The sequence below is a fragment of the Nicotiana tomentosiformis genome, chromosome 2 (assembly GCF_000390325.3).
Source record: "Nicotiana tomentosiformis chromosome 2, ASM39032v3, whole genome shotgun sequence".
Taxonomy (NCBI): Eukaryota; Viridiplantae; Streptophyta; class Magnoliopsida; order Solanales; family Solanaceae; genus Nicotiana; species Nicotiana tomentosiformis.
Genome location: NC_090813.1, coordinates 6,751,526 through 6,778,859, shown reverse-complemented (window position 1 = coordinate 6,778,859; position 27,334 = coordinate 6,751,526). Strand labels below are relative to the sequence as shown.

Genomic DNA, 27,334 nt, shown 5'->3' with positions numbered 1-27,334 from the left:
TCAACACTGATATAACTACAAGGGTTGGTAATTCCCTATCTAACAGAATTCTTCATCTGTCCTTCAAAGAAAGATAATAGTTTGATAGACCATTTTAGGTTCTATTTGGTGGACTCAGGGCAGTATGCGAAATAGGGTATCGAAACTTATACACAATTGCTTCAGTCTGTTAGGCATAAGCTCAACCCTTTTGTGCATTTTTATCTTATTCGAGGTTTTCATGCAAATTTGGTTGTATGAGTATTGATCTACAGTCAACACTGATATAACTACAAGGGTTGGTAATTCCCTATCTAACAGAATTCTTCATCTGTTCTTTAAAGAAAGATAATAGCTTGATAGACCATTTTAGGTTCTATTTGGTGGACTCAGGGCAGTATGCGAAATGGGGTATCGAAACTTATACACAATTGCTTCAGTCTGTTAGGCATAAGCCCAACCCTTTTGTGCATTTTTATCTTATTCGAGGTTTTCATGCAAATTTGATTGTATTAGTATTGATCTACAGTCAACACTGATATAACTACAAGGGTTGGTAATTCGACCCCCCCCCCCCCCATACTTAAATGGACATCTAGCAAGGAAAAAAATATGAATTTCTACATTGGAAGAGAGAATAATCAAACCATTATGGATCAAGGTAAACATTTTTTACTTCTGGACAGATAATATAATATAAATTATCTACACATTTTATACATATGATGACTAGGTCCCTCACTTTTGTTTTCCCACTCAGTTCACCAACATGCTTGAAGCCCCATAAGAGCTTTCTAGAATGACTTTGCCATACAAAGTTGAATACATCTTTGAAGAAGGTGAAACAAAGGCCGAGCATCCGACATATGCTCCATCTTCATCTGGACATACGCAGGCAATGTGAATAGATTCCAAGAGAGATATTGTGAAACAATTAAAAAAAATGTTGATAAAGTAACATCTTAAGATAATCCTAGATGGTTTATTTAATTTATGTTATGCAAATTATTTCTTTAACTCTTTCTATTTTAATACGTAGGTCGGTTCAGATCTTGAATTGTTCAAGAAAGAGGTATACCTAATTCTTGATTTTTAGTCTTCTTATATATATATATATGTAAGCCTCTAATTGTTTTTTCAAGAACTAGGTAGCATTCGACTGCTACTCAGTGATTCTATCAAGTTTGTGTTACAGGCAATAAAAAGTCAATAGGATACGAACATTGATCTTAAGTTTTCATTAGAAATATATTCATTTTGGACAATATTTTTTATCATGTTTATGTTTATATTAGCATTAATAAAGTATATAGCCTAACAAATTCTCATTGCAGTTTACTGGCAATTCTACGAAAAATAATGAGCATTACAAAGAAAAGAACAAATAACAGAATCCAGGCATGAGTACTAAACTAGTGTTGGGCAGCAGCAGTAAAATAGGTATTTTAACAATTTTAACACAATTTGATGACAAATAATCTACATTATATCTATATATAGCCTAAATTACCAACAAATAATCTACATTATATTTTCAATTATTGTCTTAGACACAAGACACATGTCTGACATTCAAAATGAGGAGAATGTTCCTGTAGGTATTGACTTATCTTCCCAATTTCAAGGGGCATTGGAGGAAGAAACTGCAGGTATGATTTAGTACATTTTATCTATATATTTCACAATATTACATCTCAGTTACAGGATACCATTTCAACAAATTAACTACAAGTAAACTACAGTTTAACTACAGTGTTGTTTATGTTTATTACAAATGATCTACAATTTTATTAAGTTGTACACATTTATTGTAATAGAGAAGGAAACTATGCATATAGACTCTCCAAAACAGGATGCAAAAGTTGGCATACAAGGAGAGCATTTAAATGAGGAGAAGGAGATTATGCATTTGCAATCTCCCATTCAACAAGTAAATGTTATACAACAAGGAGACGATTGCAATGAAGATTTCAGTGGTATTATATGTTATAATATAATTGTAGGAAAAAAACAACTTTCATATAAGTTTCAGTTTTTCCAAAAGAACTAATGCAGCCAAAATATAATGTTGTTCTTTTGTTTTAAATTTTGTAGGTGAACCAGCCGACTACATCAATGTAGGTGATTCGGACAATGACTCTAGGTCTGGAAAAAGAGCAGTAACACTTGATGATTTTGAGCTGCGAGAGAACTTCTCACAGATTGTTAAGTTCGGCGAGGTAAATGAAGATGAAATAATCCCTGTGCATCAGGGAAGAACAAGGGTTCCTGGAAAGCATTCCATATCTCCATTTCTCCCTTATTTCAGTTCTGGGGGAAGCACTTTTGTTGGACCTCCTCCAATTTTCAACATCAAGCATCCATTTATTGGGGTTATTGGCGACGATATTGATCCTGACTTGTTGGAAGAATTCAATAAGTGGTTATATTTAGGTACCGATACGGTTTCAAAGAGATTAGATTATATAATTTTTTCATATTATCGAGTGCATACAATTTATGAATTTCCAACTGAAACTACATAATAATTGTACTTGCTACGTCTTTAAATAGGAGAAGGCGTCTTATACTTTAAAAGATAACCAAATCAAGTTGTGGTTTGATCTTGGAGTGGAGAAAATTGATAAACTGATTTTATACTTTGGCACATTCCGGGCAAGTCCTTAACAACACGGTACACACATATCCTGGCTGAATTTAATGATTAGCTGTAGTATTATGTTACTTTTAAAAATCTGTAGATTTTTTGTTCAAAATTGTAGTTAAATTATATGAAGCATTGAGAAATAAGAAATCTATTTTTTTGCAGCACATTGATGTTATTTTATACTATTTGAGGAAGATAGAAAAGTATGGTCTTGAAAACAAAATACGATTTACAACCACTGACGGTATGTTCAAGACTAGAATTGAAAATATTTATGAGAGTTACATTAATGCTCCTGCCGATAAGAAGCTTGTTGTTGTCAAACCCTAGGACGTCGTATCAAAATACATATTAGGGTACCGATTACTTGCAAATATTGTATGGAACAAAGTTAATTTTGTTATTATGTCCATAAATATTGTGAAAAAATTCCATTGGTTGTTGGCAGTGTTTGACATTACCGATAGGGTTCTATATGTTTATGATTCTATGGTCTCTTCATGAAATCACAAACTTGTTGAATCTGTTGTCGACAAGTTTGCTATTATGACCCCTTCCCTCCCCCCTCTACTTGTCATGCACCGGCTTCTATGGCAAGCGCCCAGACATCAAATTCAAGAACACAAAGGCATACATTCAAAAAGATGTTACTGACCGTCTTGACATTCAATGGTTGGTCGGTGAGATACCCCAGCAAAAAGAAGGATCACTGTATGTGCTGCTTTTTCTTCTATCTATTTAACTAATTGTACTTTACATTGAATGCTAAATCTTTTTTCCTATTATTTTTTGCAGTGACTGTGGTATATACGTGGCGACATTTGCAGAATATATCAGCATTGGAGAGCTATCGATTTCAAATGAAGACCTTTGTGATATTGATCAACAACCGTAAACGCTATAGAGCGCTCTTTTGGGATTATGCTAGAAAAAAGCAAGATCTTGGTGCAATTAGTGAAAGTGGGGTGACTGGCAGATTAGCAAGAAGAAAAGGTGCACCAGCTGTGAACGAGAGAACACAAGTCCGAAAAAAGAAGAATTAGTTGCCCTTTTCAAAAGAAAAATTATAGTTAAAGTGTTTAGATGTAGCTGGATTGTAGTAAAGTTGTAGACAAATTATTTATTAAGAACAAGTTAGCTGGGATTTATTTGTAGCAGATTTGTGCTTACAATTATTTTACCTTTTATTTTGTTATTTTGTCCAGAATTCTACTACTTAGAATAGAAAACATACGTGGCTTGTTTTTTTGGTTGAAAGTTATTAGTACTTGATCTCGATATTGATACTATATAATTTCTTTATAACATAATTACAATTATGTCTACAACTACTATACAAAAATACATAATCTATTCAATTTTAGCAGTGTTTTTAGGAAAGGCTGAAAAGTAACAAATCAACCCAGTCTTTGAACAAAACAACTACAAACCAATTGCATTAAGAGTTAAAATCTTTTTAGCAAACATTCATTATAGGAGACAATCTTTATTCAAATTAGCAACACAATTACACCACAACTATAATTCTCCAGAACAGAACAAACATAACTTCATATGTCTTAAAGGAGTACTCAGTAAAAAAAAAATTTAAATTGTATCAATTTATATTTCCTTTTGGGAGCATTCCGCAATTGTCACATGAAACCTTGTAATTCATTGTATTTACTTCATCATATAGTTTGTATATTTATTTTTGAGGTCTCCCTGATTGCCTTTTCCCGGTAGGTGGCTTTACAGCTTCTTCAGCTATATGTTGTGGCATATTCCATTTACGTTTATCAGACAACGGGTCTACTGGTATTTTATAAGTCTGTAGAAGGTTCTCCCTCGTGTAATAAGGAGAACAATAGTTTTTATAAGACTTGTTCCTGTGCCTCAAAGCCGCCAAAGCATGTGGACAAGGAAGTTCATCAAGCTGGAATTGTCCACAACTACATCTCTTGTTTTGAAGGAAAACAATGAATCGCTTCATACCATCTATCACAGTATGGATGTAATCTATTGAAGTCCTCACTTACAATTTCATTACAAACATACAACAAGTTGTCAGCAACAGATACAAAATAAAATAACTACAATTATACAATAACATTTCTACAATTAACAATATATATTTAGTTTGATGGAATCAATGATCTGATGTTATTGGCTATAACTTACTCTCATCTTCTGCGATAATGTCCTGTTGTCCTCCAACTCTTTGTTGTATTTTTTTCTCAAGGTATGTGAACGTACCCTTTGCATTCAATAACTTTTCATTAGTCCAACGTTCAAGAAGAGTCCTCGTGTACTCTAATAGTTCTACTACGGACAGCTCTCTTGCATCTTTGGTTACCACGTTCAATGACTCTACAATGTTTGATGTCATCGTCTACGTTCTGTTCACTGTAACATGTACCCGAGACCACCTGTGATGGCCAATATCGTATAGGTATGCTTTAACACGTGTGTCGATCTCTTCAATCTTTGACATTCTTTCATTAAATTCATCAAGCGTGTATGATCGTGCCGTGGAAAAGTACAATTTGCTTAACTTTAGATGACCCATTCTTGAACTTTGACCTTACATTTGTCCAAATATGCCACATGCAAGCATAATGTGGCATGCCAGTATAAATAATAGATGTTCCCTTCAAGATACTCTCATTCCGGTCTGAAACAACAAACATATTTATTTTTTCACCATATGCATGTTTGAATTGCTCAAAAAATCACCTCCATGATGCATCATTTTCTGAATCAACAACGACGTATGCTGGTGGTAATATGCTACCTATCATATAGGTAGCAAAAAGAAATTCAATTTCTGTAATAAAACTTGAAAATATAAAAAATACAGTCTCAAAAATAACTTTATAACAATATTTTTACAATTAATCTACATTACCTGCTGCATCAATTGTGCTAGTTGTTAGCATGATTCCCCTATATGCCGACTTCAAGAAGGTTCCATCAACTACTACAACTGACCTACAATGCTCCCAACCCTTGATGGATATACCAAGTGCAACAAATGCATACAAGAAACAGTCATCTTCAGTCTTATGCATTTTCACTACCGACCCAGGATCAATCTTCTCCAGAATATACAAATAACTCGGCAAGCGACTGTAGGAATCATCAGGATGACCTCTCAAAAATTCCAAAGCCTTTTCCTTTGCTCTCCAAGCTTGCATGTATGTTAAGTTCACGCCATGATTTGACAACATGTTAGTTTGTATGTCTTTTGGTATGTATATTGTCTTAGGATCCACATATTTTGGCATCACCATGCTGCCAACTACCATAGCAATAGGTTTGCGTTGTATATATGTGATGTCCATCAAAGAGCATGTGTGCAAGTTATTGAATTTTTGAACCTTGAATAATGCTGATTCATTTATGCTGGTGGACTTGAAGTGCCACGTACAATTGTCCCCAACACATACGAGGCAATAGCTACAGAATAAAAACAATTCAAAAAATATTATGCAAATTGTAGCTACAGAATACGAGGTTGTTTATGCACAACAACTTGTCTCAAACAACTTATATACAAAAAAATACAACTTATACACAATATGAATTTGATAAATAAAATGTTCCTACCTTCTTGCACTAAACCTTCTCACCCTAAATTGAAACTTATTCATGACAGAATAGTACTTCATTGCACTGAAAATTATTTGCTTGTCTTGGTAAACGTGGCCTACTTCAATTACATTTGACGTATGTTCTGTTATGATGATACTTTCATATTCCATAATTGCCGTATATGTTTGCATATCAATCAACTTCACTATTTCAGATACTTCTCCAACTGTGTTAAAATTGCTTGACAATTGTACCACGTTAGTATTACGATAATCAGAAGAACATGCACTCAACTAAAAGTATATTAATTTATATCTCTGTATATTCATGTGTTTAGTATTTGACAGAATACTTGTAGAGACATAATAGTTAAACTATATTTGTTATGTAGTATTATTGTAGATAAGTTGTAGTAAAATTGTAGAACACTTAAAATTGAAAAAACATCAGCACTGGAAAAACGGAGCAAACCTGCAATTGTGCTCGCATTCGACATACTGCATTCCAAATCGAAATCACGCACAGTTATACACATCGGATACATTCTTAAGTTTTTGTTTTCCTTTTTCGTCTCCATATACCCTCGAACTCCCATATCGTTTCGAATTTCCATTGGAGGACAACGCTCATTGACAGTGTATTTGATTTCGATGATTTTTGTGGAGGTATCGATCATTAGATGCTCTGCAATTGCGGAATTAAATTGACTATAATTTGAATCTTTATTGACTACAATTCCGTCAACATCAAAATTTTTGTATCTCCCGACGCTATCCCACCGACCATTGAGCTGAAGCATAATCGCTAATTTTGACATTGTATCATGAAATTCAATTCAATTGTAGCTAATTGTTTGCAATTGTTTTCTTAAAAACCTTTGTTTATGGAAAATCAGAGGAAATAAGAGAAACCCAGAGAATAGAAGGATACTATAGATATGTTGCCTTGATTATGGTGCGATGATAACCAAAGAAAATCTGCGTAATAGAAGGATTCTACAAATATGTTGCCTTGATTATGGTGCGATGATTGCATCAATAAAATCTCTAATTGAAATATAAGCGATCCCAAATCCCGCATCTAAATAAGGAAGACTATCACTGTCACGACCCCAGTTTTCCTCCGTAGGATATCATGATGGCACCTAGTCTCTAATACTAGGTAAGCCTAACAATTTGCGGAATAATTGAATATAAGATGGAACTCAAATCTCAACATATGAAATATAAACAAGAACTGCGATTTAAATAATTAAAACTCCCAAAACCCGGTAGAAATAAGTCATAAGCTTCTAAGAGAAAATACTAAGTGTCTCTATACATCAGAGTCTACAGAGAATAAGGAAAAACAACATAATAAGGATAGAGGGGGACTCCAAGGTCTGCGGACGCTGGCAAATATACCTTGAAGTCTCCATGTACGGTCCAGCTCACTGGTATCTAGTCTGGTAGGAAGAATCCGGATCTGCACAAAAAGATGTGCAGAAGTTTAGTATGAGTATACCACAACGGTACCCAATAAGTGCCAAGCCTAACCTCGGTAGAGTAGTGACGAGGTTCGGTCATGGACCTACTGGAATAAAAGGAAATAAGGCAGAAAATATAATAATACAATGAAATAAATGAGGAATAAACAATGAGAAATTTCAGAAAGGTAACAGCACATCAAATAGAAGTAAACAACATGGGCGCTCCCGAGGTACCACCTCGTAGTCCCAAATGTAAATACACAATAAGGGGGATCTCTCGAGGTACCGCCTCGTAGTCCCAAAAGTAAATATGCAACAGGAGATCTCCTGAGGTACCTCCTCGTAGTCCCAAAGCAAATATGCAACAGGGGGATCTCCCGAGGTACCGCCTCGTAGCCCCAAAAGTAAATGCACAACTCATAGCCTATGGAACAACAAATTTACAACAAGGAATCATACAGTTAAAGACTGAATACAAGATCATGGAAGCAAGTAATTCAACTAAGCATATTGCACAAATTTCAGGTAAAAGTTAAGACACGTGGACATGCGATACTAGGCTAAACATGACAGCTACACCTGCTAAGGCAACTCAGTTAAGGAATTTAAAAGAAGACTACTCAGCAAGAACCAGAATTTTCACATTTAGGCCGTGTACAAGACTACTCAGCAAGAACCAGAATTTTCACATTTAGGCCGTGTACGCACTTGTCACCTCGCGTACACGGCACTTACATATCACAAATAGTTAAAACAATACCAAATCCTAAGGGGATTCCCCCCTCCTCCCACAAAGTTAGACAAGTCACTTATCTCAAATCTCGCTCAATCAATTGATAAGAATGCCTTTCCCTCGACTTTCCGACTCCGAACGACCCAAATCTAGCCAAAAGCAATTACACATTATAAATACAACTACAAGAAGCTAATTTAAATAATGGAATTACGACTTTAGCAAAGAATCAAAAAATTATCCCAAAAGTCAACCCGGGCCCACGTCTCGGAATCTGGTAAAAGTCACAAAATACGAACACTCATTCGACCACGAGTCCGGCCATACCAATTTTAACAAAATCTGACACCAAGTCACCACTTAAATCCCCAAATTAAACTCTCCAAATTCCTAGCCTCAAACTCCCAAATTCCACCTTAAATACACACAAACTAGGCGGAAAAATCAATGGGGAAACAAGGTTATTGTTAAAAAATGAGTACAAGAGACTTACCTCAAGCAATCCCTCGAAAATGCTCTCGAAAATCGCCAAGACCCGAGCTCAAATTTTTTAAAATAAAGCAAAATCGCGAACCCTTGTACTTAAGTGTTCTGCCAGTACTTCCGCTTCTGAGAAAAACTTAACCGCATCTACAGTTTCGCAGATGCGGGGTGCGGACAAGAGGCCCGCTTCTACCGCGGCCTCGCTTTTGCGGTCGCCCAAGCCACTTCTGCGGAATCCAGTTGCCCCCCTTCACTCCACATCTGCGGAGCATGGCTCGTATCTGCGGGCTCGTAGATGCAGAGACCTTCATGCACCTGCGACCTAGCCCCAGGCCAGCCCCAAATCCGCTTCTACGCAATCCAGGCTCGCTTCTGCGAGCTCGCACTTGCGAGATAAGTTCCGCAGGTGCGATTGCATCAGTAGGGAGCAAGTTTCAACTTGTTCTAAGTCCAAATTTGATCCGTTAACCATCCGAAACTCACCCGAGGCCCCCGGGACCACGACCAAATATACCAACCAGTGCTAAAACATCATACGAACTTAGTCGAGCCTTTAAATCACATCAAACAATGCTAAAAACATGAATTGCGCATCGATTCAAGCCTAATGAACTTTAAAACTTCAACCTTCTACATCTGATGCCGAAACCTATCAAATCAAGTCCGATTGACCTCAAATTTTGCACACAAGTCATAATTGACATTACAAACATACTCTAATTTCCGGAATTAGAATCCGACCCCGATATCAAAAAGTCTACTCCTGGTCAAACTTCCCCAAAATCATCCAATTTTTCAACTTTCGCCAGTTGACGCTAAAATGACCTACGGGCCTCCAATTCAACATCCGAACACGCTCCTAAGACCAAAATTACCCTACGGAGCTAATAGAACCGTCGAAATTCCATTCCGAACGTCTTCACACAATTCAACCTACGGTCAATTCGTACGACTCAAACTTCCATTTTTAGGGACTATGCGCCCCATTTCACTCCGAAAGCAAAAACAAATCCTTCCGACAAGCTACGTAACCACAAAATAAAATAGAGGGAGCAATAATTAGGGGTTCGGGGCTAATACTCTCAAAACTACCGGGCGGGTCGTTACAATCGCAGAAAAGATTCTAGTTTAAATAAATGTATATGTTTTGTAGCTAAAACGTGTTTAGGTCGGGTAAATATGAAAACTTGGATATTTTTGGTAATAAGGTTTCAAATAGTGTGTAGGAACGAAAAAATCCCGTTAAACAATATGTTGGTTTATTAATCTGTGTTTTTGTTGTGTGCATGATGCTAGATTTTAGCCATAAATATTGAAAAATCCCGAAGATTACCATAAGCATTTATAGTGGCGATCACCATAAAAACTGGGCGATTGTCAGGAGCGTGCTTCCAAATTTTGACCGTGAGGCTGTTTTTCCATGAATCAGTCTTCGAAAATTCTTCAAAAAATTGGAAGAGAAAGAGTTGGTCAAGTTTTCTGCACTCATAGTGAAAATTATTTTTACACTATTAAATTATGTTGACACACAATAACAGGTAATTTAGTAATTGAAAAATAAAGTAGATAATAGATTAACTATACTAACAATGTAGTTTTCTTTATTTTATTACTTAGTTTATATAATTTAAATTCTATTTACGAAATGGAATACAATGCGAACCCCCTCTATAACTTATTAAGTATGGAGAATACCAAGTTATTAAATTGAATACAAACTTCCATTTTGAATAAATTGAACCTAAGATTTCTCTATTTTGAAATTACAACTGTTCTCAATTTTAACTCTTTCATCAGCTGTACTCTATACTTCTATAGCACGGCTGGTTGTTGGAAAGAACTAATTACACTAAGGTAATTTTAATTACTTGTCCCATCAGCTGTACTCATAAACCTTGCATAGTAACTCTCCTTGAAACTAGAATGCACAACCATGCTCATCTTCGACATGAATTTTATTTTAGTGAAATGATCAAAATACCAGCCTCTGTTTTCGAGAACCAATTTGGGTTTATGCCAGGGCGTTCGACTACAGAAGCCATTCACCTTGTTAGGAGATTGATAGAGCAGTATAGGGAGAGAAAGAATGACTTGCATATGGTGTTCATCGACTTAGAAAAGGTGTACGATAAAGTTCCGAGGGAGGTTTTGTGGAGATGTTTGGAGGCTAGAGGTATACATGTTGCCTACGTTATGTTGATTAAGGACAAGTATGACTAAGTAAAGACCCGAGTAAGGATGGTGGGTGGGGACTCAGATCATTTTTCGGTTATGATGGGGTTGCATCAGGGGTCGGCATTCAGCCCTTTTTGTTTGCTTTAGTGATGGACGTACTGACGTGCCACACCTAGGGGGTCGTGGTGCATGCTATTTGCAGATGATATTATATTGATTGATGAGACGCGAGACGGTGTGAACGCGCAATTATAGGTATGGAGGCAGACCCTGAAATCTAAAGGTTTCAAGTTGAGCAGGACCAAGACAGAATACTTGGAGTGTAAGTTCAGTGGTGAGACTCAAGGAGAGGAAGGGGAGGTGAGGATGGACTCGCAGGTCAACCCTAGGAAAGAGAGTTTTAAGTACCTTGGGTCTATTATTCATTGAGATGGGGAGATTAATGAAGATGTCACACATCGTATTGGGGCAGGATGGATGAAATATAGACTCACTTCTGGTATTTTGTGTGACAAGAAGGCGCCACCGAAACTTAAGGGTAAGTTTTATAGAGTGGTGGTCAGATCAACGATATTGTATGGGACAGAGTATTGGCCAGTCAAGATCTCTCATGTCCGAAAGATGAAATTAGCAGAGATGAGGATGTTGTGATGGATGTACGGACACACCAGGTTAGATAGGATCAGAAATGAGGTTATTCGCAACAAGGTGGGTGTGGCCCCTATTGAGGACAAGATACGGGAAGCGCGACTTAAGTGGTTTGGACATGTGAAGAGGAGGAGCACAGACGTCCCGGTGAGGAGGTGTGAGAGGTTGCTATTGGGGGGACTACGAAGAGGTAGAGGCGGGCCAAAGAAGAGATGGGGAGAGATGATTAGGCAAGACATGGCGCAGCTTCAGCTGACCGAGGACATGGCCCTTGATAGGAAGGTATGGAGGTCGAGGATTAGGGTAGTAGTGGAGGTAGTCTATAGTGTTCATAACAGTAGTATTCACGTAGTCTCGCTTTCTGTTGGCAGTAGATTTTATGACTAACCGTTATTTTCTTTCATTGTTGATCATCTTACTATCTTGTTATTTTTATTCTGTGTTTATATAGCATTTTGGTACTGTCCCTTCTTGTCTATATTTTTATTAATGTGGTGTTTATGTTTTCCTGAGCCGAGGGTCTATTTAAAATATTCGCTTTATCCTCACAAGGTAGAGGTAAGGTCTGCGTACATACTACCCTCCTCAAACCCCACGGTGTGGGATATAACTGGGTATGTTATTATTGTTGTTGTTGTTGTTGATCGAAATACCAGCCGAGGGTCATTCTGGAAGCTTAGTTATTATGTGGATTTATAACTTGGTAACTGTATATGAGATAGCGAGAATGGATCAAGAACTTCATGCTATGATTAAGGTACTTCTGAATCACAAACCTTGTCTTTTTAGTGTTCTACATGCCAATACTACTTATAATAATAGAAATATTATGTGGAATACTTTAGAAAATTTGTATGAGACTTATGCTGGTCCATGGTTAATCGGAGGTGATTTTAACAATGTTTTAATGTCTGATGAAAGGTGGGGAGGACACCATATAAATAATACTAGAGCCTCCGGGATTTGGAATTATATTAACAAGTGTAAGTTGTTAGATCTTGGTTTTAAGGGATGCAAATATACCTGGTTGAATTGTAGGAAAAGAAGTATTGGCCTGATTATGGATAGATCAGATAGATATTTTGTTAATAACGAATGGCTTAATATTTATCCAAATGCCATAATGAACGATCTCCCTATAACCTACTTAGATCGCAACCCTCTCCTTATTAGACTGAGCCCTCGTTTTAAGAGCAACACTAGCAAACCCTTTAGGCTTGAAACTATGTTGTGCTCCCATCCGGACTTTATCAACATAGTGGACAAATGCTGGACTAACAGACATCTTTTAGAAGCCATCATTTTGAGCATGAATTTACTCAGTGGAACAGGGAAGTCTTTGGTAACATCTTTCACATGAAGCGTAGATTTTTGCTAGGCTTAATGGTATCCAATCCTTCGACAAGTATACCTTGAGCCCCTTTTCGCAACAGCTTGAATCTGCTTTAGTTAATGAGTACAATAATATGCTTAGAATGAAATATGATTTTTGGAAGCCTCAATCTAGAATTAATTGGCTCAATGAGGAGGATGCAAATAGTAGATTATTTTCATATCTCCACCACCAATAGACGTAGGCAGAATAGAATTACGCACTTCAAAGATGATATGGGAAATTGAATTGAGGACCCGCTCAGATAGTTGATCATACGTTAAACTTCTTTAGGGTTATTTTCACCACAATTTACATTAGTTCGGATTGAAAAGTCATCAACTCCATATTAGGTCCTTTAACAAATTAAATTTGCATAACCTAGACAGACCTATTGCTGATCAGGAAATGATTTTCGCTCTCTTCTCCTTTAAACCCTTCAAAGCTCCTGGACCGAATGAGTTTCATCATTTCTTTTACCAAAAATATTAGACCTTGTTGGTCCTGTAATGCTTAGTTATAATAAAATATTTTTAACACTCAACAAAGCCCTGATTCCCTTAATAACACCTTTATATGCCTTATTCCAAAAATACCGAATGTAAATAATCTCAAAAATTTTAGACCATAGATCTATGTAATACTATTTATAAGACCGTTACCAAGGTTATTGCTAACCATATAAAGCCTTAGTTGGATGACCTCATCAATCCCTACCAAGTTAGTTTCATAAAGAATAGAAGAGCTAGTGATAACTCTATTATTATTTAAGAGGTCATCACCAACTTTAATAAATGAAAATGTGCTAATCATGGTATGATCCTCAAAATTGATCTATAATTTTTTTGATATATTGGAATGGTCATTCATCTTTAGAACCCTTCGCTACTTTTATTTTCCTTCTAATATTACTAGGTTGATTATGTCTTATGTTACCACTTGTAACATCTTTATTTTAGTTAATGGGGTTAGAACTCCTTTCTATACGCCTTCTAAGGGTATTAGACAAGGTGATCCCATATCTCTTTACATTTTTATCATATGTATGAAATATTTTCTAAATATATTAATCATGCAGTTGAGTGTGCAAATTGAGACCCTATAAAGTTGTCTCCTAGGAGTCCTCCTTTGTCACATCTATTTTTTGCCGATGATTTAACTTAGGCTAGAGCTAATAAAAAATCTTGCCCTACTATTTTATAAGGCATCAATTCTTTTGTAACTTATCAAGGTAAAAAATCAATACTACAAAATAAAAACTTATCTTCTCCCGAAACTGTTTTGATAGTCTTAAAACTGAAATCTCTAACTTTTTTGACATTAATAGTTGTAGCAACTTTGTCAAATATCTTGAATTTTCAGTTGTAGCCAAGCTAAGCCAACTGAAAAATTAGTTGTCTTATTATGGCTGCCAGATCTATATTGATCTCCTCTACTCTCTCTATCATACCTAATTATGTTATGTAATATATCCATCTGCCCGTTAGAATTCTTAATCACATTGACAAGATTCAACGAAATTTCCTTTGGGGAACTACTACTACTAAGAGAAACTTGCATCTTGTTAACTAAAAAACCATCACTAAGCCTAAGTGCCAAAGGGGGTTATATCTGCTATTTTTGGAAATTAATTTCCATTGTAGCAAATTTTGAGCAAAAAAGAATAATCTATACTATATTAAAAACACGAAGGCCTTTAGCGAAATGTCATTCGCCTTTTTTACCCCTTAAAATCAAATTTTATATTGGACAAAGTTGTAATTTAATTATTTTCCTAATAATTTAGGACTTTAAAATCAACTAAAATTTTGGTCATTAAATTTTTCCTTATTGAACTAGGTAAAAAAATACTAATAGTTAGGAAGCGATTAAAATATTACCTTACATGAATCAAACAATTAGTTTTTGGAAGCGTATCCTATAATTTGCTTCAAGAATTTCTTAAAGTACCCTACAATACTGGAACAGATGGAACATGTGCTTACTGGAAGTTAAGAAACATGTCATATGTATTTCTCTTGAGATTGATATGCTTTCAAGGGGTTTTATCTATATACTATTACTTTCTTAGAATAATATGAGAGAAATATTAGGGACCCCCTACATTTAAAGACTTTTATTTAGTTCCCCCTTTTACTATACGCCCCAACCTTCACTTGATTTTTTATCTTTAAATACCCCCTTTTATGCCGACCTGACATAGGAAGTAGATGCAAACTTAGTTGGGCGCGTGGAACAAAAATTTTAACCCAAAGTGACTGTTCCAACGACTCTTTCTCTCTCTTTTCCTATATATTCTCTTCTACTCCCCTTCCTCCATTAAAGAACATTTGTTGTGCATTTTCTTCTTCATGCCATCAACTTTCTAAGTCTTCTTCCAATTTTACTTCATGGATTCGAAGCGGAAGTTATTTTGTGCGTGTGGGTGTCCTCCAGTATTGAAAATTTCATGGTCGAATGACAACCCTGGGCATAGATTCTTCGGTTGTAAGTACTATAGGGTAGGTTAATTTCTGAAATTTTTGTATGGGTTGTATTTTGTTTGATTTTTCTGAAGTTTTGATTTTATTTATTTTGATTCCACACTGTCTAAATGAAGAAGTCCACATGAATATTTCGAGTGGTACGACCCTCAATTCCCTCGGCAAGCAAATGTTGTGATATTGGGTTTGCTAAAGAAGATCAACAATCAACAAAAATAATTGAAGTGGAAGAAAGTCTTGAAGCTAATATTGTATTTTAGCTTGTTATGCAATGTAATAATGTATTTGGATTTTTTCTCTATAATCTTGTTAATAGAATGTCAGAAGATGTATTTTGTGTTTTAGTTCGATCAATATAGTAGTTCGATGAATGTACTCACCAGAAGCTCTATTTGTGTTATTCAATGTATTGTCTCTATGAAGCAATATATATATTGGCAGATATGTTACAAATTCTTGCTGTTTCAGTTGCTCTCTTTTTATGGGGTCAATTAGTTCATACAACATAGACTATCCTGCCATTTCATAGTGTACAAATACGAAAATAATTGGAGGCATTCACAATGAATCATTACACAAAATAACTGAAATTCATTCACTGTTAAATGTTGTTCATCAGCATTCAAAGAGCAGCAATATAGTGAGTACCAGTTTCAACTGTTTCTTTAAATACATTCCAAAATACAATACCAAAACACAATAGCAGTTTCAAAAGATACAACTGCCAACAACACAACACAATACCAGTTTCAAAGATACTACAACAATAGTTAAGACTACCAACAAAAGCATATTTAAGATGGGATCTTGGAGGGAGATTTTCCCTTGACTTGTGCCCTTGTTTGAATTCCAACTGCCCTTAATCTAGAAGTGATGTGATGTTCTGCACTTTGGACTTGGATTTGTCACGACCCAAAATCCACTATAGGTTGTGATGGTACTTAATGCCGCTGTCAGGCAAGCCAACGATGATTGATCAACTTGATTACTCATTTTATTACTTTCGAAATCATGAATTTTAATAAGGAAGAAAATTTATACTTTTAAATCCACGGAAATGTACAAAATTTGTTGTTTATAAGAGAAATGAAAGGCGATGAAAACATACAGAACCATAAGCATAAACTAGTATATCCCAAAATCCGGTGTCACAAGTGCATGAGCATTTACTAAGGAGTACAATAATAATACAATATTTGTCTAGAATGTAAATGAGACATGTTAAAATAAATAGTACGATGGAGATTCTATGGACTGCGATGCATAGCCTGGAATGGAGCTCACATAAAGTTTCCTCAACAATTGCACCTACGCACCAAGATGATCACCAAATGAATTTGTCAGATCCTGCACATTTAGTGCAGAAGTGCAACATGAGTACATAAATCAACGCGTACCCAATAAGTATCCAGCCTAACCCCAGAGAAGTAATGACGAGGGGTCGGCATCGAACTTACTAGTGGTCCAATAAATCAACATAGTAAATCATAAACAGATAAGAAGCACAACAATAGTAGTGAGATAAAGCTGTAACTAACACAATCTTCCAAAATTTCTTTCTAACGATATCAAATATCTCAATCTCATATTCTATCTCAACAGCTCAGAAATATCAAGTGCCAATATCAAACGGATAAGGAAGTACCATATAAGATGCAAGGCATCAGTGGAAGGAAGAACCTCGTGAGTATTCAGACCATTAGCGATATAACGCATGATTATGCCGAGGTCGTATGACCAGGTTCAGAAAGAATATGATACTGCCGAGGCGATCAACCCGATCCCATCATAACATGTACACTGCCGATGGACGAGTGGCACAAACCATAGATGCATCTATTATACTGCCGAGGTGAACGACCCACTCCCATGAGAGTATGGTACATAATCCTGCGTAGGCATTAGGCCCGCACCACAAGAAAGGAAAAGAATTATCGAATTACAATACAATATTTGAACACAAGGTGAGTATAATCTTTACCATTTCTCAAATTACTTGCCAACAACTCAAGGTAATAAGGCCCGACCTAACATATATGCATGTATTTCTAAATCAAGTTCAATCATATTTTCAATTAATTAAGCCAGTAGAATAAATTCAAATATTTCAAGTATTACATGGTAAAGTCCTAAGTCTACCCAGACATAAACTTGCTTTAGCTACGTACGGACTCTCGTCACCTCATGCGTATGTAGCACCCATAACTATTAGCACATAACAATTACATCACCTACGGGGTAGATTCCCTTTAGAAAGTTAGATAGGAGACTTACCTCGTTCCGAAGTTTCATAACTGGCTCCAACGCCTCTCTAACACCTCAACTCAAAGCCAAATATCCTGAAACTAGTCAAACAATGTGTAAATCAATCAAAATATACTCCAATGCTTAAAATTTAATAATTTATAATGATTCCCAACTCTGATAGAAAAGTTAATAAAGTCAAACCTCGGGCCCACGTGCCCGAATTCTGAAAATTTTTGAAGATAAACTTTACCCTGTCACGACCTGAAATTCCCACTTTCGGATCGTGATGACGCCTAACATTTCACTTGCTAGGCAAGCCCACGTTAGAATAATATTAGCCATTTAAAAATAATTTTTGAATTTACTAATAACAGAGAAACAATTGCGGAAGTAAAGTTTGAAATGTAGTGAATAATCTATAAAAATAATGGTGTCTAAATAGCATCCCAGAATTGGTGTCACAAGTGCACGAGCTTCTAGAATAATACAAATAAAGGTCTGAATAAAATAAAGGTGTCTGAAAACAAACACACAACTAAAGTAAAGTAGACGAGGACTTCAGAACTGCGGACGCTGTGCAGTTATACCTCAAGTCTTCTCTGGTAGCTGAAATCCGAGCAAGTCTATGGTACGCTGCCGGGACCAACTCCGAAATCTGCACATAAAGTACAAAGTGTAGTATCAACACAACCGACCCCATATACTGGTAAGTGCTGAGCCTAACCTCGACGAAGTAGTGAGAGGCTAAGGCAGGTCACTAGTAGTAACAACAACAGTAATAGAAATAAATCAGGTAACTCATTTAATAGTTGAAGCCATCTCAGCAGTCATAACCAATTATTATTTCAATCAATTTCCGTTGCAGCGTGCAACCAGCTCACACAACATATTAATTTTCAATCCTCCCATATATTTATTTTAACAAAGTATATGTAGACTTTTAAATAAGTCTGCGTGCAATCCGATCCCCCAATATAGACTTTTAAATAAGTCTCTTACGGCGTGCAATCCGATCCCCCAATATAGACTTTTAAGCAAGTCTGTTGTGGCGTGCAATCCGATCCCTCAATATAGACTTTTAAACAAATTTATTGCGGCGTGCAATCCGATCCCCCCATATAGATATATACCTTCATTTACGTTGCGATGTGCAACCCGTTCCCCCAATATAACTTTAAACAACTCATAAATGTAATAAATATTACTCCAATAAATACCACATCTAATGAGAAACTATTAAGCATCAAGGTACACAATAACTGTAATTTATTTATGAATAAACAATGGCAATTAGCAATTAATCATGAAAATCGTGGAGAAAATAGGCAGTTGATATTTAGTATGCTAAATGTCAAATAACAATTAAGACACATAAATCAAATAGTATGTAACAATTCTTGCAGGAATTCAAGAATTAATATTTGACAAAGAATAGGAGAGAAATAATTATTATAATAATTAATTCATGATTTAAAATGATTAATGATTTTTTAAGTAATTATGCAAATAATTAATTTGACGACGTATAGACACTCGTCACCTCACCTATACGTCATTCACATGCATTTCACATAACAAATAATTTAAGGGTTCTATTCCCTCAAGTCAAGGTTAACCACGATACTTACCTCGCTGTGTAAATTTTCAATCAATTACTCGACCATAACTTTTCCTTTTGAATTTGTCTCCAAAAGCGTCAAATCTATTCAGAAATAATTCGATATACTCAATACGAATCATAGGAATTAATTCCATATGAATTTACTAATTTTCCGGCTAAAAATCCAAAATTAATTTTAAAAATCGATAGTGGGGCCCACTTCTCAAATCTCAGAAACACTTACGAAATCCGAAATCTCATTCCGAGACAAGTCCACATAAAAAAATTATAAAATTCCGATGTCAAATGGACCCTCAAATCTTAAATTTTTATTTTTGGAAGATTTTATAAAACTCTGATATTTCTTCCACAACTTTACGGATTCATGATGTAAATGTGTATGGAATCATGAAATATAATCAATATAGGATAAGGAATACTTACCCCAATATTTTTCTGTAAAAATCGCCCAAGAATTGCCTTACCCGAGCTCAAAAATGGAAAATGGTTGAAAATTGGACGAATCCCATTTTTCAGAACTTAAGTTCTGTTTCTCGGATTTTTATCTTATGCGATCGCGTACAATGCTTCGCGATCGCGAAGCACATTTTTGGCTGCCTAGCTTTTTTTCTCTACGCGAACGCGGAAGGGCTTATGCGAACACGAGGCACAACTTCTCAGCCTTCCGCGATCGCGGACCACCTTGTGCGATTGCATAGCACATATTTTGTGCTTCAGCTTCTGCCTCATTCCTTCTACATGAACGCGGCTTTGCCCGTTCGCGATGCCTTAGCTTTTGCAACTGTACGATCGTGTACAATACTATGCGATCGCATAGTACAAATTTCCATCAGTGTTCAACAAGCCTTCGCGATCACGGATGAAGCCACGCGATCGCGATTAAGGAAACCAGAACTCGAAATACCAGATTTTTCCAAAGTTTCAAAACACCCGTCGCCTATCCGAAACTCACCCGAGTCCTCGGGGCTCCAAACCAAACATGCACACAAGTCCTAAAATATCATACGAACTTGCTCGCGTGATCAAATCGCCAGAATAACACCTAGAACTACGAATCGGACACCAAATCAAAGAAAAGTTTCAAGAAAATTTTAAAACTTATATTTTCACAACCGGACGTCCGAATCACGTCAAATCAACTCTAATTCTCACCAAATTCGGCAGACAAGTCATAAATATTATAGTGGATCTATACCGAGATCCGAAAATAAAATACGGACCTGGTGTCAATAAATCCAACATCAGTAATTTCTTAAAATCATTTAGCTTTCAAACTTTTAATTTTTCATCAAAATTCCATATCTCGGGCTAGGGACCTCGGAATTTGATTTCGGGCATACGCCCAAGTCTCAAATCACGATGCGGACCTACTGGAACTATCAAATCACTGATCCAAGTCTGTTTGCTCAAAATGTTGACCAAAGTCAACTCAATTGAGTTTTAAAGCTCTATTTCATATTTTAATCTATTTTTCACATAAAGGCTTTCCGAAAAATTTTACGGACTGCGCACGCAAGTCGAGGAGTGATAAATAGTACTTTTTGAGGTCTTAGAATATAGAATTAATTATTAAATTTAAAGATGACATTTTGGGTCATCACATTCTCCACCTCTAAAACAAACGTTCGTCCTCGAACGAAGTTAGAAAAAGTACCTGAGCTGGTGAATAAGTGTGGATATTTACTCCGCAGTCTAACTCGGACTCCCAGGTAGATGCCTCTACCAGCTGACCTCTCCATTGCGCCTGAACTAAAGGATAACTATTAGACCTCAAATGTCGGACCTACCAGGCTAGAATAGCTATCGTCTCCTCCTCATAAGACAAATCTTTGTTCAATTGGACTGAGCTGAAATCTAACACATGGGGCAGATCACCATGATTTTCGGAGCATAGACACATGGAACACCGGATGAACCGCTGATAAACTAGGTGGTAATACAAGCATGTAGGTTACTTCACCCACCCTTTCAAAAATTTCAAAGGGTCCAATATACCTAGGGCGTAACTTGCCCTTCTTTCCGAACCTCATTACACCTTTCATAGGTGAAACTCGGAGTAATATTCTTTCTCCAACCATGAATGCAATATCACGAACTTTATGGTCGGCATAACTCTTTTTCCTAGACTAAGCTGTATGAAGTCGATCCTAAATAACTTTGATCTTATCCAAAGCATCCTGTACCAAATCGGTGCCCAATAACCGAGCCTCTCCCGGTTCAAACCAACCAACCGGCGATCGATATCGTCTTCCGTATAATTCCTCATATGGAGCCATCTGAATGCTCGACTGGTAGCTATTATTATATGCAAACTTAGCAAGTGGCAAGAATTGATCCCAAGGACCTCCAAAGTCTATAACACAAGCGCGAAGCATATCTTCCAATATCTGAATAGTGCGCTCTGACTGTCCGTCTGTCTGTGGATGAAATGTTGTACTCAACTCAATCCGCGTGCCTAATTCACGCTGTATAGTCCTCCAAAAGTGTGAGATAAATTACGTACCTCGATATGAAATAATAGACACGGGCACACTGTATAGGCGGACAATCTCACGAATGTAAATTTCAGCTAACCTTTCTGAAGAATAGGTAACTGACACTGGAATAAAATGTGTTGACTTGGTTAACCTGTCCACAATGACCCAAACTACGTCGAATTTTCTCTGGGTCCGTGGGAGTCCAACAATAAAATCTATAGTGATATGCTCCCATTTCCACTCAGGAATTTCTAACTTCTGAAGCAAACCACCAGGTCTCTGATGCTCGTACTTAACTTGCTAGCAATTCAGACACCGAGCTACATATGCAACTATATCCTTTTTCATTCTCCTCCACCAATAATGTTGCCACAAATCTTGATACATTTTGGCGGCACCTGGATGAATAGAATACCTGGAACTGTGTGCCTCTTCAAGAATCCATTCACGAAGCCCGTCAATATTAGGCACACAAATACGACCCTGCATTCGCAGAACTCCATCTCCCCCCACAGCAACCTGTTTGGCATCACCGTGCTGCACTGTGTCCTTGAGGACAAGTAAATGAGGATCATCATACTGCCTCTCCCTGATGCTCTCATATAAAGAAGACCGAGCGACTGTGCAAGCTAGAACCTGACTGGGTTCAGAAACATCTAACCTCACGAACTGATTAGCCAAAGTCTAAACATCTGCAGCTAATGTCCTCTCACCAAACCAAATATACGCAAGACTTCCCATACTCACAGCCTTTCTAATCAAAGCATCGGCCACCACATTGGCCTTTCCGGGGCGATACAAAATGGTGATATCATAGTATTTCAACAACTCCAACCATCTTCTCTACCTCAAATTAAGATCTTTTTGTTTGAACAGATACTGAAGGCTACGATAAGTAGTAAATACCTCACACGAAACACCGTAGAGGTAATACCTCCAATTCTTCAGCGCATGAACAATGGCTACCAATTCTAAGTCATGAACATGATAATTCTTCTCGTGAACTTTCAACTACCACGACGCATATGCAATCACCATGCCATCTTGCATTAATACTGCACCAAGCTCAATGTGAGATGCGTCACAATATACCGTATACGATCCTGAACCTATGGGTAATACCAACACTGTCGCCGTAGTCAAAGCAGTTTTGAGCTTCTGAAAGCTCAACTCACACTCGTCTGACCATCTAAATGGGATACCCTTTTGGGTCAGCCTGGTCGATGGGCTTTCTATAGATGAAAACCCTTCCACGAACCGACGATAATAACCTGCTAAACTCAGGAAACTCCGGATCTCTGTAACCGACGTAGGTCTAGGCCAATTGTGAACAGCCTCAATCTTTTTATGATCCACCTTTATGCCTTATGCCGATACCACATTCCCCAAAAAGGCAACTGAGTCTAACCAAAACTCATATTTTGAAAATTTAGTATATAACTGATTATTCTTCAAAGTATGAAGCACACTCCGAAGATGCTGCTCATGCTCCTCTCGACTGCTAGAGTAAATTAAGATATCATCAATGAGTACAACCACAAAAGAATTCAAATAGGGCTTGAATACCTGATTCATCAAATCCATAAATGCTGCTGGGGCATTTGTCAACCCAAATAATATTACTAGGAATTCGTAATGCCCATACTGAGTCCGAAAAGCTATCTTAGGGACATCAGATGCCCTAATCTTCAACTGATGGTAATCAGACCTCAAATCAATCTTCGAAAATACCTTGGCACCCTGAAGCTTATCAAATAGGTCATCAATTCTTGGCAGCAGATATTTGTTTTTGATAGTGGCCTTATTCAACTGCCGATAATCTATACACATCCACATATAACCATCTTTCTTCTTTACAAATAATACTGTGCACCCCAGGGTGAGACACTGTGTCTAATAAATCACTGATCAAGCAAGTCTTGTAACTGCTCCTTCAATTCTTTCAACTCCGCTGGGGCCATACGATATGGTGGAATAGAAATGGGCTGAGTGCCCGGAGACAAATCAATACAAAAGTCAATATCTCTGTCGGTGGCATCCCCAACAAATCTGCTAAAAATACTTCTGGAAATTCACGAACAACTGGTACTGAGTCCATAGAAGGAACATCCGCACTGGGATTGCGAATATAAGCCAAATAGGCTAGACACCCTTTCTCTACCATACGCCGAGCTTCTATATAAGAAATAACCCTGCTGGAAGAATGACCAAGAGTTCCTTTCTACTCTAACCGAGGTAACCCCGGCATGGCTAGGGTCACTGTCTTGGCGTGACAATCCAATATAGCATGATAAGGGGACAACCAATCCATACCCAAGACTACATCAAAATTTACCATATCAAGAAGTAGAAGATCCATATTAGTCTCAAGACTACCAATAGTAACCACACACGAATAATAGACATGATCTACTACAACCGAGTCTCCCACCGGTGTAGATACACACACAAAAGCACTTAGAGAATCACAAGGCACAACCAAATATGAAGAAAAATAGGCGGACACATAGGAATAAGTAGATCCTGGATCAAATAGAACTAAAGCATCTCTATGGCAAACTGGAATAATATGTATGATCACAACATCAGATGACTCAGCCTCAGGCCTAGCTGAAAAAGCATAAAATCGGGGCTGAGCCCCACCACTCTTAACTACGTCCCTGGGATGGCTTCTAACTGGTTGGCGTCCACCTCTAAAGGTCTGACCTCCTCCTCTAATGGCCTGACCTCCATCTCTAATGGCCTGACCCCTACCTCTAGCTGGCTGAGCAGGTGGTGAAGCAACCGGTACTGGTATGATGGCACGAGAATCTTGATGAGATCTGTTACTCGCCAACCTAGCGCAATACCTCCTGATGTGACCAATGTTCCCACACTCATAACACCCATCCTGATGCCATGGCTGCTGAAACTGAAGCTAACCTAAATGGGCCGGATAACTACTGTAGTAACTCTGGAGTGGTGGTGCACTAATAGGAGCTAAGTGTGCACTAAATGCTGGCTGCCCAGAGTAAGGCATAATAGGACCGTGACTCCCTAAAGCACCGTGAGATGCATGAAGTGCTGAATGAAATGGTCTGGAAGGATGACCCCTACCAAAATTACCCGTGCCTTCAGATGAGGTACCACTGAAACCACCGAACTGATGAGGCCTCTTATCCGACCTCTGCCCTCTCTCCTGTGCAAGAACTATCTCGATCCTCCTCGCGACATTAGTAGCCGCCTGAAAAAAAATCTCACTTCCGGTCTCCTTGGCCATCTGAAGTCTGATAGGGTGAGTGAGTCCCTCAATAAACCTCCTCACTCTCTCTCTCCCTCAGTAGGTAGTAAAAGGAGAGCATGACGGGCCAAATCCACAAAACGGGACTCATACTAAATAATAGTCATACTTCCCTACTGTAGACGCTGAAATTTCTTGCGGAAATTCTCTCTCAGTGTGATAGGAAGGAACTTCTCCAGAAATAGCTGTGAGAATTGCTCCCAAGTAAGTGCAGGCTATCCAACTGGTCTGGTCAATGTATAATCTCTCCACCATCTCTTGGCGGAACCCGTTATCTGAAATACAACAAAATCAACCCTATTGGTCTCCACTATACCCATATTCCGCAGCACCTCATGGCAGCGGTCAAGATAATCCTGTGGGTCCTCAGGAGGTGTACCACTGAAGTGAACTGGAAAGAGTTTAGTAAACTTATCCAGTCTCAATAAGGCCTCAAAAAACATGGCGGGCCTATCCCCAGTCTATGCTGCAACAACTGGCTGAACTACCACAACTGGCGGGGCTACTGGAGCCTGATTCTGGGGAGCCATCTGCTCCAGAGCGGGAGTAGTGGGAGTTTGTGCTTCTTCCCCAGCCTGTGAAACGGTTGGTGCCATTGGAAATGTACTATTCTGGGCCACGCCCTCCATAAGACTTACCAAACGGACTAAAGCGTCCTGTAGCACTGGAGTAGCTATGAATCCTTTCGGGACCTGAACTGGTCCAACTGGTACATTTTGAACTGGAACCTCCTCCTGAAGGTCCACCTGAGGTTCTATAATAGGTGCAGCTACTTGAGCTCTAGACTGAGCTCCACCTCTGCCTCTGCCTCGGCCTCTAGCACGACCTCGACCTCGACCTCTACCCCTGGCCATAATTGCCACCGGGGGCTTTGGTCCATGTCCATCGGTAGATGAATTACGTGTTCTCACAATCTGCGAGAGAATAAGAGCAGAATGATTCAATCATCGATGATAGAATAAGATTGCATGATAGAAAAATAAAGAAGTGATGTTGTTCCTAAACTTCATAGCCTCTGAGAGATAAGTACAGATGTCTCCGTACCGATCCTTCAGACTCTACTAAGCTTGCTCGTGACTCGTGAGACCTATATAACCTAGTGCTCTGATACCAACTGTCACGAACCCGAAATTTCCACCTTCGGACCGTGATGGCGCCTAATATTTCACTTGCTAGGCAAGCCCACGTTAGAATAATATTAGCCATTTTAAAATAATTTTTAAATTTATTAATAACAGAGAAACAATCGCATAAGTAAAGTCTGAAATGTGGTGAATAATCCATAAAAATAACGGTGTCTAAATACCATCCTAGAATTGGTGTCACAAGTGTGCGAGCTTCTATAATTATACAAATAAAGGTCTGAATAAAATAAAACTATATGGAAACAAACACACAGCTAAAGTAAAGTAGACGGGGACTTAAAAACTGCGGATGCCGTGCAGTTATACCTCAAGACTCCTCTGGTAGCTGAAATCCGAGCAAGTCTATGGTACGCCGCTGGGACCAACTCCGAAATCTGCACAAGAAGTGCAGAGTGTAGTATCAGTACAACCGACCCCCTGTACTGGTACGTGCTGAGCCTAACCTCGATGAAGTAGTGACGAGGCTAAGGCAGGTCACTCACATTAACTTGTATGCAATAGTATGAACAACAACAGTAATAGAAATAAATCAGGTAACTCATTTTTAATAGTTGAAGCCATCTCAGCAGTCATAACCAATTATTATTTCAATCAATTTCCGTTGCAGCATGCTACCAGCTCACACAACATATTCATTTTCAATCCTCCCATATATTTATTTTAATCAAGTATATGTAGACTTTTAAATAAGTCTGTTGCGGCGTGCAATCCGATCCCCCAATATAGACTTTTAAATAAGTCTCTTGCGGTGTGCAATCCGATCCCCCAATATAGACTTTTAAACAAGTCTGTTGCGGCGTGCAATCCGATTCCCCAATATAGACTTTTAAACAAGTCTATTGCGGCATGCAATTCGATCCCCCAATATAGACTTTTAAACAAGTCTGTAGCGACATGCTATCCGATCCCCCAATATATATATACCTTCATTTATGTTGCGACGTGCAACCCGTTCCCCCAATATAACTTTAAACAACTCATAAATATAATAAACATTACTCTA

The 27,334-nt window shown here is 37.8% G+C and overlaps 1 protein-coding gene across 1 annotated transcript; it reads right to left on the bottom strand.

Moving 5' to 3' along the window:
- Nucleotides 1-4,313: 4,313 nt before the first annotated feature.
- Nucleotides 4,314-4,994, bottom strand: LOC104095142 (uncharacterized). Its single transcript, XM_009601193.1, has 2 exons — nt 4,787-4,994; nt 4,314-4,639 (listed from the first exon to the last, which is right to left on the bottom strand). The coding sequence occupies exons 1-2, from the start codon at nt 4,992-4,994 to the stop codon at nt 4,314-4,316; spliced, it is 534 nt and encodes a 177-aa protein (XP_009599488.1).
- Nucleotides 4,995-27,334: the final 22,340 nt, after the last annotated feature.

Bases quoted from the DNA above. Each gene is read 5' to 3' on its own strand.
- LOC104095142 (XM_009601193.1), bottom strand. From the start codon at position 4,994: ATGACATCAAACATTGTAGAGTCATTGAACGTGGTAACCAAAGATGCA. The intron at 4,640-4,786 runs GTAAGTTATAGC...TGAAATTGTAAG, and splicing joins CATTATCGCAGAAGATGAGA to TGAGGACTTCAATAGATTAC.